This window comes from Perca flavescens, chromosome 17 (assembly GCF_004354835.1).
Source record: "Perca flavescens isolate YP-PL-M2 chromosome 17, PFLA_1.0, whole genome shotgun sequence".
Taxonomy (NCBI): domain Eukaryota; kingdom Metazoa; phylum Chordata; class Actinopteri; order Perciformes; family Percidae; genus Perca; species Perca flavescens.
Window position 1 is genome coordinate 13555840 of NC_041347.1, and position 15129 is coordinate 13570968.

The 15129-nt window shown below is 39.6% G+C and overlaps 3 protein-coding genes across 11 annotated transcripts in view; 2 read left to right on the plus strand and 1 right to left on the minus strand.

Annotated features, from left to right (window-relative positions):
* Positions 1-10087, plus strand: LOC114572187 (calpain-1 catalytic subunit). 3 transcript variants are annotated; one of them, XM_028603675.1, is made up of 23 exons: positions 1-134; positions 1348-1363; positions 2252-2498; positions 3046-3115; positions 3212-3330; positions 3413-3546; positions 3670-3838; positions 3991-4074; positions 4167-4252; positions 4951-5025; positions 5279-5439; positions 6477-6646; positions 6796-6807; positions 7341-7552; positions 7648-7687; positions 7799-7864; positions 8034-8091; positions 8269-8333; positions 8474-8542; positions 8648-8726; positions 8818-8931; positions 9048-9106; positions 9188-10087. In XM_028603675.1, exons 3-23 carry the CDS (start codon positions 2253-2255, stop codon positions 9212-9214), a joined length of 2115 nt encoding a protein of 704 aa, XP_028459476.1. In that variant the 5' UTR covers positions 1-134; positions 1348-1363; position 2252; the 3' UTR covers positions 9215-10087. The 3 variants fall into 3 exon arrangements, with proteins under 3 accessions (XP_028459476.1, XP_028459477.1, XP_028459478.1); XM_028603676.1 differs by lacking the exon at positions 1348-1363; XM_028603677.1 differs by lacking the exons at positions 1-134; positions 1348-1363; positions 2252-2498; ... (6 more) ...; positions 4951-5025; positions 5279-5439 and having other exon boundaries at positions 6516-6646; positions 7346-7552.
* mrpl14 (mitochondrial ribosomal protein L14) lies at positions 9914-12228 on the minus strand. 5 transcript variants are annotated; one of them, XM_028603682.1, is made up of 3 exons: positions 12060-12228; positions 11370-11472; positions 9914-10792 (listed from the first exon to the last, which is right to left on the minus strand). In XM_028603682.1, exons 2-3 carry the CDS (start codon positions 11447-11449, stop codon positions 10426-10428), a joined length of 447 nt encoding a protein of 148 aa, XP_028459483.1. In that variant the 5' UTR covers positions 11450-11472; positions 12060-12228; the 3' UTR covers positions 9914-10425. The 5 variants fall into 5 exon arrangements, with proteins under 5 accessions (XP_028459483.1, XP_028459480.1, XP_028459479.1 ...); XM_028603679.1 differs by lacking the exon at positions 12060-12228 and adding an exon at positions 11897-12004; XM_028603678.1 differs by lacking the exon at positions 12060-12228 and adding an exon at positions 11792-12004.
* Positions 12012-15129, plus strand: part of tmem63ba (transmembrane protein 63Ba) — a 23817-nt gene continuing 20699 nt past the window's right edge. For all 3 annotated transcript variants that reach the window (XM_028603672.1, XM_028603673.1, XM_028603674.1), the window contains exon 1: positions 12012-12383. The gene's annotated coding sequence lies outside the window, so the exon portion shown is untranslated. The remainder of the gene's footprint in view (positions 12384-15129) is intronic.

The window sequence follows — 15129 nt, forward strand, 5'->3', positions numbered from 1 at the left end:
GCTGGACCGGGCTGGACATCCTACTGGGCTCCTGGCTATCTAACCACCAAACCACTGCCCCCCTTTCGCAGATTGATTCTATTATCACTGTCCAACCCATTCTGACGGAGCCATAAGTTGCCTAAAAAGCGGCGGTGAGTGTAATCGTCTCGTTTGCCTTATATCACTGATATGTGTTACTTTAGTCAGCTTAAGGTTAACGGTGCCTCATGGTTTTATTGAAGTGTAGGCCACCGTGCGGTTTGTTTGATTTAATATATACTGCACGCTCTAGTATTAATAATAGTCCACAACACAGTTACAGCTGTCACATTCAGCTCACAGATTTCATTCAGCGGTGACATCCAGTGTGAAATGAGTGTAATTGATGTGTTGTAGAAGATATATTGTCAGAAATGCTTGAAGCAGGCTGCTGCAGGCCAGAGCGCATAAAAAAGACAGGCCTGCTTGTTCTGAACAGGTGCTGTAAACAGTCTGAGCCTGCATTATATGCCTGACTTGATAGTAACAGGCCTATGAATTTAGAAAGCAGCCAACATGTGTGCAGCATTATTCTGTCTTGGTTTTTTTCAGAGTAGAGGGGACCCCAGTGTTTTGACAGATATGCTGTTGGTTCGTTTTGGGCATTGCTGAGGTTAAAGTCCTATGGATGACATCATCATTACAGGAATGCATGGATCAGCTTTTCTCTGCCCGTTGGGGAAAAATAGAGATATCCTTTTGGTCAGCAGCCAGCAGTGGTCTCTCTCTAGTTGTTACAGAGCAGAGGGACATTCCTGCAGACTCTGAGGGCACGAGGGGCCTCAGGGTTGGGGGGCTGGCCAAACAAACAATGTGCCTGCAGTATTTTATCAAAAACACAGCAACACATCCATTTTTCCTTCTAATTCATTATAGAAACTCCCCTATTCATTTCCCCTCCTCATAGATATCCTAGTCTCTCACCACTGTGCACCATCCAAGTTAGCCCTTGTTATATTTGTTGTTAATGGACTGTTCACTGAACTGAGCTCATTAGTATTCCCTTCCAGTGGAGCAGAACAGTATAACAGATTTAACAGCCTGCTTCTTGATGTATTCGGTTCTTTTTAACTCCTGATTTCCTCACAAAGCTATTATGTTCTCCCTGGAGACTTGACTGCAAGTCGTGGAACTAGCATAGAAAAGCAAGTGCATTCAGAGAGGGGAAAAAGATCCCTGCTGAGTGGTAAACACTAATGTCCATTAGGGCTGTACAAGCTTCTGCAACTCAGTTTAATCGAAATTATTCTTTTTAACAACTGCTTAAACTTGAGTGAATTACCTTTTTTTTCTCTCTCTCTTTTTTTGTCTCATTCTCCCTCTCAGTCTGCCTACAGACAAGGTATCACATTTCTACGTTCTTCTGTTATTCCTGTGTTTGCTGTGTTTAAGGTGGTGTCTTGTCTCACATTCCTCTGTAATGTAATTCCTCTATTAATATTTTCTGTTATTTCTCTGCTGGGATTAACTTTCTGTTGGCTTTTAACTGAAGTTTCAGTCAATTACTTTTTGCAGGATTTGCCTTTTGCAGGGCCGTAGCCAGGAGGACATTAGAAATACTGAGGTCGCAAATCCCACCAACGCAGCCCTTCCACTCTCAGAAAAGTTGACCTAAAAATAAGGTCCTTAAATCTGTTTAGTTACTTGGACTTTTTACATCTCATTTACTCAATAAATTGCTTATTTATATTTTTTATTTCCCAACATGAAGGTCATGAAAGTCTTCACACTGTTGGGAACAAAATTCTGGGGAAAAAATGCTGAATCCTTTATTTATTCATTACATTGTAGGCCTCACACATGTTGAGTCTAAAATAATCAATCAAATTGTAGAATGTAAAATCCCCTCCCTACAAATTAAATAAATGAATAAATAGAATACCAAGGACCAGACCTCAGTTTCCTCAATGGCCTTTGCTTTTTGTTGTAATTTTGTTTGTGTCATTTTTCAAAGTATTCATCTTTATGTTACTTGCATAGCATATTGTAGATTCCATATGGGGTCAAACTTGGGATCCGGCTAATTAGTTGAAGGCAGATTGAGTCCAATCAGCAAAAGAAACTATTTTTATCACTAGTATGAACATTATTTTTCTACACAAGTACCCACACCTGATTACTGTGCTGTTAGTCTTAGACTGGAGTTTGCCGCAGATTAGCTTACTGCTATTTATAGACAGCACTGTGCGTGTGCTAACCCAGACAGTGCCATATGTTTATCCCACACCAGTATGTATCCAAGTGGAGGGATATCTGCAACCATACACGCCAACAGGCTGCGGGCAGAAGGCATGGGCTCCAAGGAGCAGGCTTTGCACTTCTCCAACCAGGACTACGAGGCCCTGAAGCAGGAATGTTTGGACTCCGGCTGCCTGTTTGAAGACCCCTGTTTCCCCGCTGAGCCTCCATCCCTGGGCTTCAAGGAGCTCGCCCCCTATTCCTCCAAAACTAGGGATGTGGAGTGGAAGAGGCCTACAGTGAGTGGTTACTACTAATGAATAAAACTGATATATTTAATACGTTAAGTACACAATATACCATACTTATTAAACATCCAGATACAGATGAAAAGATAATTTTTAAGACACACATTCCAGACCTAAAGCTGGACATTAAGTGGAAACACCCCACTCATCTATCTTTGGATTGCTTCTCATGTATTATTTCTCAACCAGCATGTGGTTTTGACTCTTGCAGGTGATGACTGGCAAGAGTCCAAACCGACATATTATACACACTGTGTTATTTCATGTCTGCAAACTCAGACAGAGTAGGACAAGTAGAGACAGGAACGTCTCTGACCACTGCAGCTGTTGGCATCGCATGGCATTCTCTGACCACTCCCTCGCTCTGACATTTGTTTACAGTGCTTCATGAAAACACAGGAAGTTGACGCGTAGATGCAAAGAATAGCAATGGTTTGAAAGATGTGTCGCCTTTTTAAAGCAGATTGTGAAATGAGTCTGAATTCGGAGACTGATTGATTTAAATGTTTTTCACTCAGACATTTAATTTCCCCCGCAGGAACTGACGGATGACCCTCAGTTCATTGTTGGTGGTGCCACCAGAACGGACATCTGTCAGGGAGCCCTGGGTGAGCCCTTGTTGCTAGTGTTGAATGTTGAATCTGTCCTCTAAAAATAGACATTATTTGATTTAAAGGTTGGTAAAAGCGTCTTCTCACTTGCAGGTGACTGCTGGCTCTTGGCAGCCATCGCCTCTCTCACCCTGAATGAGAGGCTTCTTCATCGGGTTGTCCCACATGGGCAGTCCTTCCAAGATGACTATGCTGGAATCTTCCACTTTCAGGTCTCCTAAGTTCCTCTTTGCACTTCCTATCAAGCAAGCAATTCAGTTTGATGGTGTTATTGATTATTGCTCTGTGTTGCAGTTCTGGCAGTTTGGCGAATGGGTAGATGTCGTGATAGATGACAGACTGCCTGTCAAAGATGGGGAGATCATGTTTGTCCATTCTGCTGAGGGCAATGAATTCTGGAGTGCACTCCTGGAGAAGGCTTATGCCAAGTAGGTATTGAAAGAGCCGGCGCAGTTGTTTAATTATTCAGAGTGTATTTAGTAGGAAGTTGAAAATCCCATTCTGAAGTGCTGCCGTTGATGGCAAGTGTGGTTTTTCTAATGTGGTGTCAGGTTGAATGGCTCTTATGAGGCTCTGTCCGGAGGGAGCACCACTGAAGGCTTTGAGGACTTCACAGGGGGTGTGTCTGAGATGTACGAGCTCCGCAAGGCACCCAAAGATCTCCACAGGATAATTGGCAAAGCCCTGGACAGAGGCTCTCTGCTGGGTTGCTCTATCGATGTAAGTGCTGAGCACGCTGGCACGCCACCAAGACGCGCAGATCAATGTTGCGCCATTTTGAGAAAGCCAATAAAATTAAAAGCACTTCTATTTATTTCTGTGCCAGACAATTCCTACTCAGACGCAGTAATTGTGTTTTCATATTAATACAGATCACCAGTGCCTTCGACATGGAGGCTGTTACATTCAAGAAGCTTGTGAAGGGCCACGCGTACTCAGTCACTGGACTGAAAGAGGTTTGTCCATATATAACTGTTGTCTTTAATTGGTTACCATTATGAATAATATTAATGATCCTCAGTTTCTCATCACTCCATGTGTTGTGTAGGTTGATTTCCGCGGCAACATGGAACGCCTAATCCGAATACGTAACCCTTGGGGACAGGTGGAGTGGACTGGTGCCTGGAGTGATAAGTAAGAGCTCCAGAGCATAATAAATGTCCCTGTGTACTTAACATTTTTCCATCCCTAGTTTTGTTTGGTTAATGTCTTCCTTCATGAGTGTTAATGGCCCAATCCCAAAGTCGGGAATCACGGAATTTGGTGTGCGTTCTCGCGAAATTCGTAAGGGCTTAGGGTTGTCCCAGTGTCGAATTTCAAAGGGCATGAGGGTTGGAGTACACACTTACTGAGCACTTTCCGTGAGTCTGCACCTTTACCAAAGGGAATTACCCACAGTTCAAAGCTTTGTGACGTTTACCGCGGAGACCATAGGGAAATCCGGAAATTACAAAGGTAAACAACAGCACAACACACCACCACGGAACACAGACCAACCTGTTGTCCAGCTTGCAAAACAAGACTTTGAAAAAAATTTGGAATCAGGCAGCCGTCTCGTGTGCCTTGGCAGTGTGGAAAGCAACAAACTTAAAATGAAAATTCCCAAACCGGAAAGTGTCAGCAACGTCTTTGTTATTAAACATCGCCAAGGTAATGTGATCTTGTGAAGTGATGTCCCAATCCCATTTTTACCTATCTGAGCCCATGTGGCCTCACACACACACTCAGATCAGTTAAGTATGTGAGTCTTTAGTCCTCAGGGCTTACTTTGGGATTGGGCCATAGTCTCTTACTGAATGTATTTTCCGGTCTCCTTGTCTTGTTGTGTATAGTTCCCCCGAATGGGATGAGGTTGACCCTTCTGAACGAGAAGACCTGCATCTTCAGATGGAAGACGGGGAGTTTTGGTAAGAGTAGTAGTATTGTATGGCAATTTTATGTACTGTAGGTATTTTAAATTACTAGTTCGACATTTTGTAAAATAGGCCTATGCTTATTCACTATCTTGCAGAGAGTTACATGAATAGATTGATGGCAGAGTGGCGTTGATCTTCTCATCTAACTCTCGGCAAGAAAGCGAATGAACTTATTTCCCCAAACTATTCTTTTATAAAAGTTGCATTTAGGTTTCTGACCAAAAAGTTAATTTTAATCTTCCAGGATGTCGTTCAGTGAATTCAAGAGGCAGTTTTCTCGGCTAGAGATCTGTAACTTGACTCCTGATGCTCTAAGTGAAGACAGTCTCGGCCATTGGAACACCATGAAGTTCTACGGCGCGTGGAGGAGAGGCAGCACCGCTGGAGGCTGCAGGAACCACCCCAGTGAGTCCCAACCGTATGGTCACACAGGATGCCTTTCATTCATCAAAGTCCATGAACCAGGTTTTCTGCGGGGTCTTAGATTTCAAAATCACAATTTTAGGCCTTAAGTCTAAAAGTGCTCATATTATGCTAATTTTCATGTTCATAATTGTATTAAGAGGTTGTACCAGAATAGGTTTACATGGTTTAATTTTCAAAAAACATCATATTTTTGTCCTACTGCACAGCTCCTCTTTTTACCCTGTACATTGAGCTCTCTGTTTTAGCTACAGAGTGAGCCATCTCAATTCTGTACCATCTTTGTTGGGAGTCGCACATGCGTAGTAGCTAGGTAAAGACTAATAGCCAGTCAGAAGCAAAGTATGAGGGCGTGCCACGCTAGAAGCTAGGCGAGCAGTATAACATGTGTTACAAAGTGACGCACGTTTGTCACGGAAGTAAAGGTTGGACTACAATAGAGCTGTTTGGAGCGGTTTGTGAACAGTGTTTTCTGTTGGAGATGGTAAGTCCCTTTGGGATGTACTTTGGGCTTTTTCACTTTGTAAATCTATAACATGCACAAAAAAGATTTATAACACAATAAAGGAAAGGGAAAAATCTAAAAAGCATAATATGAGCACTTTAAATTTGCTGAAGTTTTGTGTTCTAGGTCTTAAATAATTTTAAAGTCTTAATTTCCCTACGTCAATGTAAGGCTACCTCTAATGCTCATTGATTGTTCCCGCAGCTCTTTAGTATGTTTAAAAAAAAAAAGTCCAAATATAATTCGCTGTATGACGACTACAAATGAGACCAACATGCAACTTATATTGCAGCCAATCTAGACACCAATCCTATAATGCCATTGAGGAAATCGGGGAATTGTTTCAGACAATGTTTCCGGACTCTGACATCTGACTTTTTTTTTTTCTTGTCTTAAATTTCATTCGTAATGGTCTTAAAAAGGTCTTTAAAAAGTATTTAATTTGAATTGCTGAAACCCTGATAAACGGACATAGACTATGAAACGGGCTGACGCAAATGTACCATCTGTGTAGACACATTTTGGATCAACCCCCAGTACAAGATCACGTTGCTGGAGGAGGATGATGACCCAGAGGACGATGAGGTGGCGTGCAGTTTTTTAGTAGCTCTCATGCAGAAGGACCGCCGCAGGTATCGGCGCCATGGTCAGGACATGCACACCATTGGCTTTGCTCTTTATGAGGTGAGAACAGAGAGGCAAAATCAATATTGTCCCTTTGCCCTTCTCATAGTTACATTACATTATACATTTTTTTTAAAGTTTGCCTCAGCTCATTGTTGTTCTCTCCCCCACCCCCGACCCCCCCCTCCTCCTTATCTTCTTTTATGCAGATTCCAGAAGAGGTAGGCAGAGCATCAATTACTACCACTGTTTATTAACCAATGCATTTTTGATAATAACTATACTGGTGATTTGTCAGGTTTTAGTCCATTTACTATGAATGATGTATATGTTACAGTACTGCTGATCATGTTAGTTTTAAAAAGCATTTTCCCAAGTAGCCACTGGTCTCTGCGCATTGTCTTCATCACATTCATTTCATGAAAATCACACACTTGCAACTTGATTGAGATATTAAATTCACAATATTTAACTGCATTGTCAAAAAATCATATTGTTAATCTGACAATAAAAGCAGACTTGATGGTCATTATAATGGATGACCTATTTCAAGCATTTTTTTTTTTAACTTCCAATCCAATATGAAAGTTAGTTTTCAATAAATGCAGTTAGAAGTTAAACAAATTAGCTGTTATGCTTTGTAAAATGGTTTGCAGTAGTGTAAGGTATATGTGATTTCAATTAAATTTAAAATTTAAAATTCAAAAACATGCAAATGCATTTCAACCCATGCATTGTTTCCGACTGCCCTTAGTACAGAGGCTGCCAGAATGTCCATTTGAAGAAAGATTTCTTTTTGAAACATTCATCGTGCGCTCGCTCTGAGACCTTCATCAACCTGCGAGAGGTGAGCACACGGCTTCGTCTGCCCCCCGGAGAGTACCTCGTCGTCCCCTCCACCTTTGAACCCAGTAAGGAGGCTGACTTTGTCCTGAGAGTCTTCACTGAGAAGCAATCAGAAACAGAGTATGTGCCTTTTGCATGTGATTTTAATGTCCATTTATGTATTTGTAATGTGTATCAATTTAAACTTCATGCTAATATGTTTTTGTCCATTGCAGAGAACTGGATGAAGAAATCTCTGCCGATTTAGGAGATGATGTACGTATCTGCGAGACAAAAAAAGAAAAAGTTACATACTATACTGTATGAAGGAAAATAACTAGGACCCCTATTATAAACCAATGCCTCTATATTTGTGGTTTCCTACAGGATGAAATAACTGAAGACGACATTGATGACTCTTTTAAGTCCATGTTCGCCCAGCTAGCAGGAGAGGTAAATTCTGTCTCACATCGTTTGTTGCATTTGTATTTTTAGTGGTATTTTAGATAATACAGTATCTTTAAAGCTTTAAATATCCAAAATAGTATCACCCTTGTTATGGTGAAGATAAGTTGTTGTTGTTTTTCTTCTTCAATTAAAGACTTGCAAATTCTTTTTTCAGGACATGGAGATTTCTATTCAGGAGCTTCGGACCATTCTAAACCGAGTCCTCTCCCGCCGTGAGTTTTATGTTTATTTTTAACAATTCATAGCTACTAGAAATTGTACATATTAGTAATACATGTCTCACTACTGTATTACATTCCACTGTACACTATCCATTTTCCTGGATTGGCTCTCTTACAAGCCTCTGTGCAACTCTGCCTTTGATGCCTTTGTTTTTTTTGCTTTTTCAGACAAAGATCTGAAGACTGATGGCTTCAGTGTGGAATCATGCAGGACCATGGTCAACCTGATGGATGTATCCTCATGAGTTATCAGGCAGGAATGGATCTTGGAATGTAATTACATAGATTTTTTTATCAGAAACAAACTAAAAATCATGCATTTAGCAGGCTAGTGTTTGTGTGTAGTTCCAAGCCTTGACACTGTGTTTACCAGAAAGATGGTAGTGCCCGTTTAGGGCTGGTGGAGTTTCAGATTCTCTGGAACAAGATCCGAAAGTGGCTGGTGAGAATGATTTAAAAATAATAACAAAGCCAATAAAGCCAAAGGAGGAGTTTTTACATGTAGATTCTCTGTATTTCTATTTACATTTGTGTCTCCTTCTCCCAGGTAATTTTTAGGGATTTTGACCTCGACAAGTCAGGGGCCATGAGCTCATATGAGATGCGTCTTGCTGTGGAGGCAGCAGGTAAAATGCTCTTTGATGATCATTTCCACAATAGTTTACTGTACACACACACACTCACAGATGAGAAGTGTAACCCTTTCTTCCTGTGTAGGTTTTAAATTGAATAACAGACTGAACCAGATTCTGGTAGCCCGGTATGCAGAGAACGAGATGATTGACTTTGACAATTTCATCTGCTGCTTGGTCAAGCTTGAAGCCATGTTTAGTGAGTATTATTGTTAATAGATGTTGTTCTAAATGTATACTGTCTGTTTGCAGACTATGACGTATTAATGCAGTGAGAATTACAACACCATTGACAAATTGTGAAAACTTTACCAGGGTATTTCCAGCAATTCGACAAGGAGGGATCAGGAGAGGCTGAGATGAACATCAGCGAGGTGAGTTCTGTTTAACAAGAAAATCTCAATACATTTTGTCAATCTTTTCTGTTCATCTAACCTTATGTCTCATTTTGCTAGTGGCTTTACCTGACAATGTGTGGTTGAAGAGTACTGGAGGAGGTTGTAGAACAAAGTGCTTGCCTGCAGATTGCCATGAACCTGGAGAACTAAAGACCCCTCCGCTTTAGCAACCTGTTGATCCTTTAACACATCCCACCTCAGTGTACGTGAAGTAGTACAATAGCCGTATTAACGGGAAACCAAAGTCCAACCAAGCCAAGTGTCTCCCGGCCCAAATTTTGAGCAACTATGCAAACCCACATTATTAAGCATTCACTGTGCCACATAGATCTGTCATTTCTGTAAAAAACAGCATGAGTCTGTGCATGACAAAAATCACTCGCAGTAATGTGCATTGTATGTTGATTTCTACATTTTAGTCTGCCTACCACAAAATGCTGGTTCGTTAAAGAACACAAAACATAAAGGAAGACATGTGAAGAAGTCTGGTACTGTAACGCTTTAAGCGGTCTTATAGTTTCTCTTAATCATTCTGCACTTGTTTCCATTTTGATGATCACCTCAGTATTAATTTGGTAGTTTCATTCTTAAACCTGTAGATGGCAGTACAGACCTGATCTAATGTCAATGTGTTTTTTTTTGGCATTTGAAATCAAGTTTAGCCTGTTTTATATATTACACAAATATTTGTATTTAAATGAAGTTAAGCAGCTGACCTTTGTTTCATTTTACTTTATTTTTTATTAAACACTGAGATTTTGGTTTAAGGAAGCTGAAGTCACATTAGGGAGAAATGCTGTATTTCAGTCCATTCAAGTAACATTTACAGGGATCACAATATTAAATGCCTTATACATGACACCATGATGTTATAAATAGCTATTAAAATATGCCAGTCATGTGTTTTGTGTTGTGAATGTGTATGTTGTGCCTTCAATAAATATTTCCTTAACAGTTCATGTTTTGTTTATTGTGTTCATAATAACATGAGTTTGACCCACATTTGGCTGCTCAAACTGCCCAAGAAGCTCCTATGCTATGCCTTAAAGCTAAAAGTTATATTTATTGTAAGCACAGAGAGGCCTCTGTAAAATGCCAAACATGTTGACAAAGGTTTGTGTCTATTACATACATTAACAGGATTCTGTATAGAGACAATAATTGTGACTGGGTGTATGTTCCTTTTTAAAGTTTACTGAAGACAAGAACATACAAGTATAAAATGTTCATATATCCCAAGTCAAGCAGATGTACAATATACAGTATATCTCAAATCACAGTACAGAATGCTGTTATTAAACAAATGAACTAGCAATTGCTAGGACTTTGGCGTAATCTCCCTCTACTTTACGTAGATGTGTGGGTATAGGAACCTTAATCCTTGTTCCTGTAGGGTTTCCATTGTCCTCAATCAGAACAACATTGTTTGAATCAAAGCGCGGACTCATGCGTTCTCCAGGCATCTTGTGTCCAACGATGAGCGCTTTCTTCTTCTGTCCTTTAATGGCAAGCAACACTTTGTCACCAACTTTTCCTACACCATTCTTGGTGTAGACATGGATCACTCTTGGGGGTCGGTGATATGGTGTATTTCCAAGAGAGCTGTTGTCCACTACACGCACTCTTGTCATCTTTTGAATGGCTGCTGCAACAGCAGATACACTGACGAGACAAAAAAGTAAATTGGTTAATGGTTACAGCCGTCCCTAAGTCAGCAGTCATGCAAGAAATAAACTTTTCTAAGGGGCAAAGTTTAAAGCCAAAATTGATCCACAAGCTGAACTTTAGAGACTATTTTTGGAGATCATGTCATATGGAGACAATTGCTCTAAAAGCAGGTGTGTTATAAGGTTAAATCGGGAAATCAAATGATATGCCATGGGTGCAGAAAGAGACACACACACACACACACACACACACACACACACACACACACACACACACACACACACACACACTGTAGCGATAAATAAAATAATTTGGTTTCAGTCCACAGCTTTAATATCTAGCCGCACCTATTTTTTTAATAGCCTTGCTACAGCCCTGAAAACCACAGGACAGAAAGAAGTCAAGGGAACTATCCATGTGGATGGAAAATGTCAAACACAATTTTAAAGGGAGACTATAATAAATTAAGCGTGTTGCTCTATTAGTGAATGGTTTTAATTGATCTTAGTTGATTTAACAACTTAAATAAAATCCTCACGTCACAAAAAAACTGACAAGAAAAATCTCTTACCTAAAGGTCCTCCGATGAATTATAGACGATGACTCTACAAGGAGCCCAGTTAGAGATTTTGAAAGCAGGGGGAAAGCCATAATTACAGCGACTACTGTGTCAGCTAGAAAGAGATGGAAATGGTTAGCTAGCAGCTAATAAGCTCAAGGGGTTTGCTCATCATATCGCTAGCATTTAGCAAACTATCACATGGTCCTAATAAAAGGAGCAGAATATTTTTAGGTTTCGAGCCTTTGCGCCGAATACACACATACATTAATTATTGTATTAAAAAGCGTCAAGGTTTAAGATTAAAAAAAAAAATGTTATGTTAACGTTACCCTTCTATCACGCCCCATGCCAATGTCAAAAGCGTAGGGTCAACATGCGACCAACCGCATGAGTCGAGCTAGCTGATAAACACAACATGCATTAGAATTTACCTATTTAATGAATACTCCTCACTGCGAATAATAAGATGCGCCTTGGATTGATAAATGGTGTTAAATGTCAACCTTTTGTGCTCCTAAAAACTAACGGTAGAGTACCTGTAGAAACCGCAAAAGCGGCTACAGGCCCCAGTTAGCCTGTTTCTTTCTTTTTGTACGTCATAGAAACGCGCTGGGGAGGACATAGAAATACGAGACTATAGATGCTAAACAATGAAGACGCATCGATCATCGTCTCTCTATAGGATATACCTCTACTTACGTCACAAAAACCTGACTCGCCTCCTCCTGTAGACTGGTTGGGTTAGCGATAGTTGTTCAACAGCCTGACAGGCAACCGCAGCAGCTGAGACTTGTCTATCGTTACTAACAGCTAGACCGTTTGACTGACTAACTCCATTTGGTCTGCATTAGTGTTGTGGCCAGGGCGGTTGAACGAAATCAAAGTATATATGCGGAAATTAGCAGACTGCAGTTAAATAGCCTCCACCTGTTATTTGCTAACGTAACATCGAGGGTGTTAGCGACTGTTAGCTCACATTAGCCAATTGTGTTACTTTCTGCCCCTGCTGCGTATCATAGCAAGGTAAGTTGTTTTTCTTATCTATTAACTGTGTATTACGAAACGTGTTTGGTTGTTTCCTACAGTTGCGGCAGCTAATCGTTTGCTACTTCGCTGCGAAACTTAATAATTGCTGTCAGAACAATAAACGAGTAAACATGTTTAACATTCGCGTTAACGAGCTCCAGCAACAGTAACGTTAACGTAATATCAGTGGTAATGTGAGCTAATTCTTTAATTTATCTAAGTTAGGGCTATTAAACACAAAAGTAGGTTAGTTAGTGTGCATGTTTTGTTTTAAAATAGTTTAAATAGGTAACTGAGACATTCATTATTATTTTATAGGTTTGAACACTCGAGCCGTAGATTAAGTTCGCCTGCTGGTCCTCGTCATCAGGCACTTAGATGTTTGTTTTTATGTTTAGTCACTGTTCATATTCTACGTCTCATGGTAAAATAGATCGTAGCGAGATGTCTTAATATTGTTCTAATACTCTCGAAAAGCCAAGAACAAGACTTGGCTCTCTGCTGTTGTGAGATAACTTGTGCACGGACGTACTGTAAGGAAACTAGAACATTGATTCTCAAAGTGTGGTCCGGGGACCCCCATGGGTCCGTGGCACTCTGCCAGGGGGTGTGCAAAAACTTTTTAGATTTATTCATTCATCATTTAAATGATCATGATTTTTTTTTTTTTTTTTTTTTTTTTACAAAAGGCAAGGCAAGGCAGCTTTATTTGTATAGCACATTTCAGCAACAAGGCAATTCAAAGTGCTTTACATGAAACATTAAAAACAGTTAGAAAACAATTAAAAACAATTTCAAAGCATTAAAACAATTAACAACAATTTAAGATCATTAAAAGACAAGAATAAAATGTACAGTGCAGTCTAAGAATTTTAAAGAAAGAGCAGTTAAAAATAGGCTATTTAAAGAAAGGCAACATTAAAAAGATATGTCTTCAGCCTGGATTTAAAAGAACTGAGTGTTGCAGCGGACCTGCAGTTTTCTGGGAGTTTGTTGCAGATATGTGGAGCATAAAAACTGAACTTTGCTTCCCCCTGTTTAGTTCTGACTCTGGGAACAACAAGTAGACCTGTCCCAGACGACCTGACCTGGGTGGGTCATAATGTAGTAGCAGATCAGAAATGTATTTTGGCCCTAAACCATTTAGTGATTTGTAAACCAGCAAAAATATTTTAAAATCAATTCTTTGAGGCACTGGAAGCCAGTGTAAAGACTTCAGTACTGTAGTGATGTGATCCACTTTCTTGGTTTTAGTGAGGAATCGAGCAGCAGCGTTCTGAATCAGCTGCAGCTGTCTGATGGATTTTTTTAGGGAGATTTGTAAAGACACCGTTATAGTAGTCAAGTCTACTGAAGATACTGTAAAAGCATGGACAAGTTTTTCCAAATCCTGCTGAGACATAAGTCCTTTAACCCTTGATATATTTTTAAGGTGATAATAGTCTGATTTTGTAATTGTCTTAAAAGGCTTCATAGTTAAACAAATAATATATTCATTTTTAAATCGGTAATATTTTATAGATTACATTCTAATCTAGTGTCAATGCTCAGACAGGTTCAAGGTTATTGGCCGTATCCAGACACACATGGCCTGACAGTTTTCTGTCTATTTGCAGTGCTTTATATGGGCGATCATCACCAACAAAGTACAAAAAGATTAATTTATACACATCTAAGAATCTATGTGTGAATTTTCATATGTAAAGTTACATGGACATTTACATGTCTAATTAGTATTTGAAAGGGACGTTGATGAGATCTGTTGACAACATGGATGTTAATTTGGGCGATTTTTATAATACTGTAATGCCCCCGAAAAACCAGCAGAGCCCAGAGAGCGGGGAGACAGGGGTGTCCGAGTTGGGCGAAGGGTTGAAAGGCTAGAAGTTAGCCTTTGATTTTACACCATTAACATACATTAACTGAAAACATTTCATAATCATATATGTGGTTAAAAGGAAATTTTGGCGGAATGTTAGCCAAAAACTGTCCAAATGTGGATACAATCACTGTAACAAATTTATAACTCTTACAATCTGCATACAGTATGTTTAATACATGTCTAATATTTTTCTAATACATTTCTCTTCTGGTTTTTTTTCTTCACATAACTAGAACAAAATAGGAATCAAATAATTCTAATGGACATACATGAGGAGGTCCCTTGTATGTTCTCTATCACACCTTTTGAGATAACAAGTATAAGATTAGTCATTCTTAACACATCTTAGCTATCTGGTGCTAGTAGTTGAACAATGAGGGAATTTCTTGACAGCCACAGGTTAAATGGGGTTACACTGACTGACATGGGCTTCATCATGGACTGATGACTACTCACAGCTTGGCTGTGACAGTTAATGTGCATTTAAGTGCTTCCTTGGTCATAACCTGTAAAGGGATAACCATAACCATTACCATTGTTTTCAGCCGTGCTGTGGTTCAGTGACATTAATGAATATTGATGGGAAGCCTTCCAAAAGAATAATCAGTCTGACAGGCTTCCATCAATTTCATACAAGATGAAAACGTAGGGCCTTACTAGCTTTAGTCCTTACCAAATTATGAGTTGTATGTGTGCTTGCTTTTCCTACACTGCTGAAAGCAAGGGTTGATTCTTGGTTGGATTGTATTTTTAGTGGCATCAATCAATCATTTGTGGTATTATTACTTTATAAATTACTAAAGCAATTAATTGATTGAATGGCTGCAACTGTTTGTGTTTTTTATTTTATTTAAATCAGTT

What these genes read in the sequence shown, in the direction of transcription:
- LOC114572187 (XM_028603675.1), top strand. Translation starts at nt 2,253, where the DNA reads ATGTATCCAAGTGGAGGGATATCTGCAACCATACACGCCAACAGGCTG. An exon ending in CATCTGTCAGGGAGCCCTGG is followed by an intron (nt 3,116 to 3,211) that starts GTGAGCCCTTGT and finishes TCTCACTTGCAG; the next exon opens with GTGACTGCTGGCTCTTGGCA. An exon ending in CAAGCTTGAAGCCATGTTTA is followed by an intron (nt 8,932 to 9,047) that starts GTGAGTATTATT and finishes AAACTTTACCAG; the next exon opens with GGTATTTCCAGCAATTCGAC.
- mrpl14 (XM_028603682.1), bottom strand. Translation starts at nt 11,449, where the DNA reads ATGGCTTTCCCCCTGCTTTCAAAATCTCTAACTGGGCTCCTTGTAGAG. An exon ending in ATTCATCGGAGGACCTTTAG is followed by an intron (nt 10,793 to 11,369) that starts GTAAGAGATTTT and finishes TTGTCTCGTCAG; the next exon opens with TGTATCTGCTGTTGCAGCAG.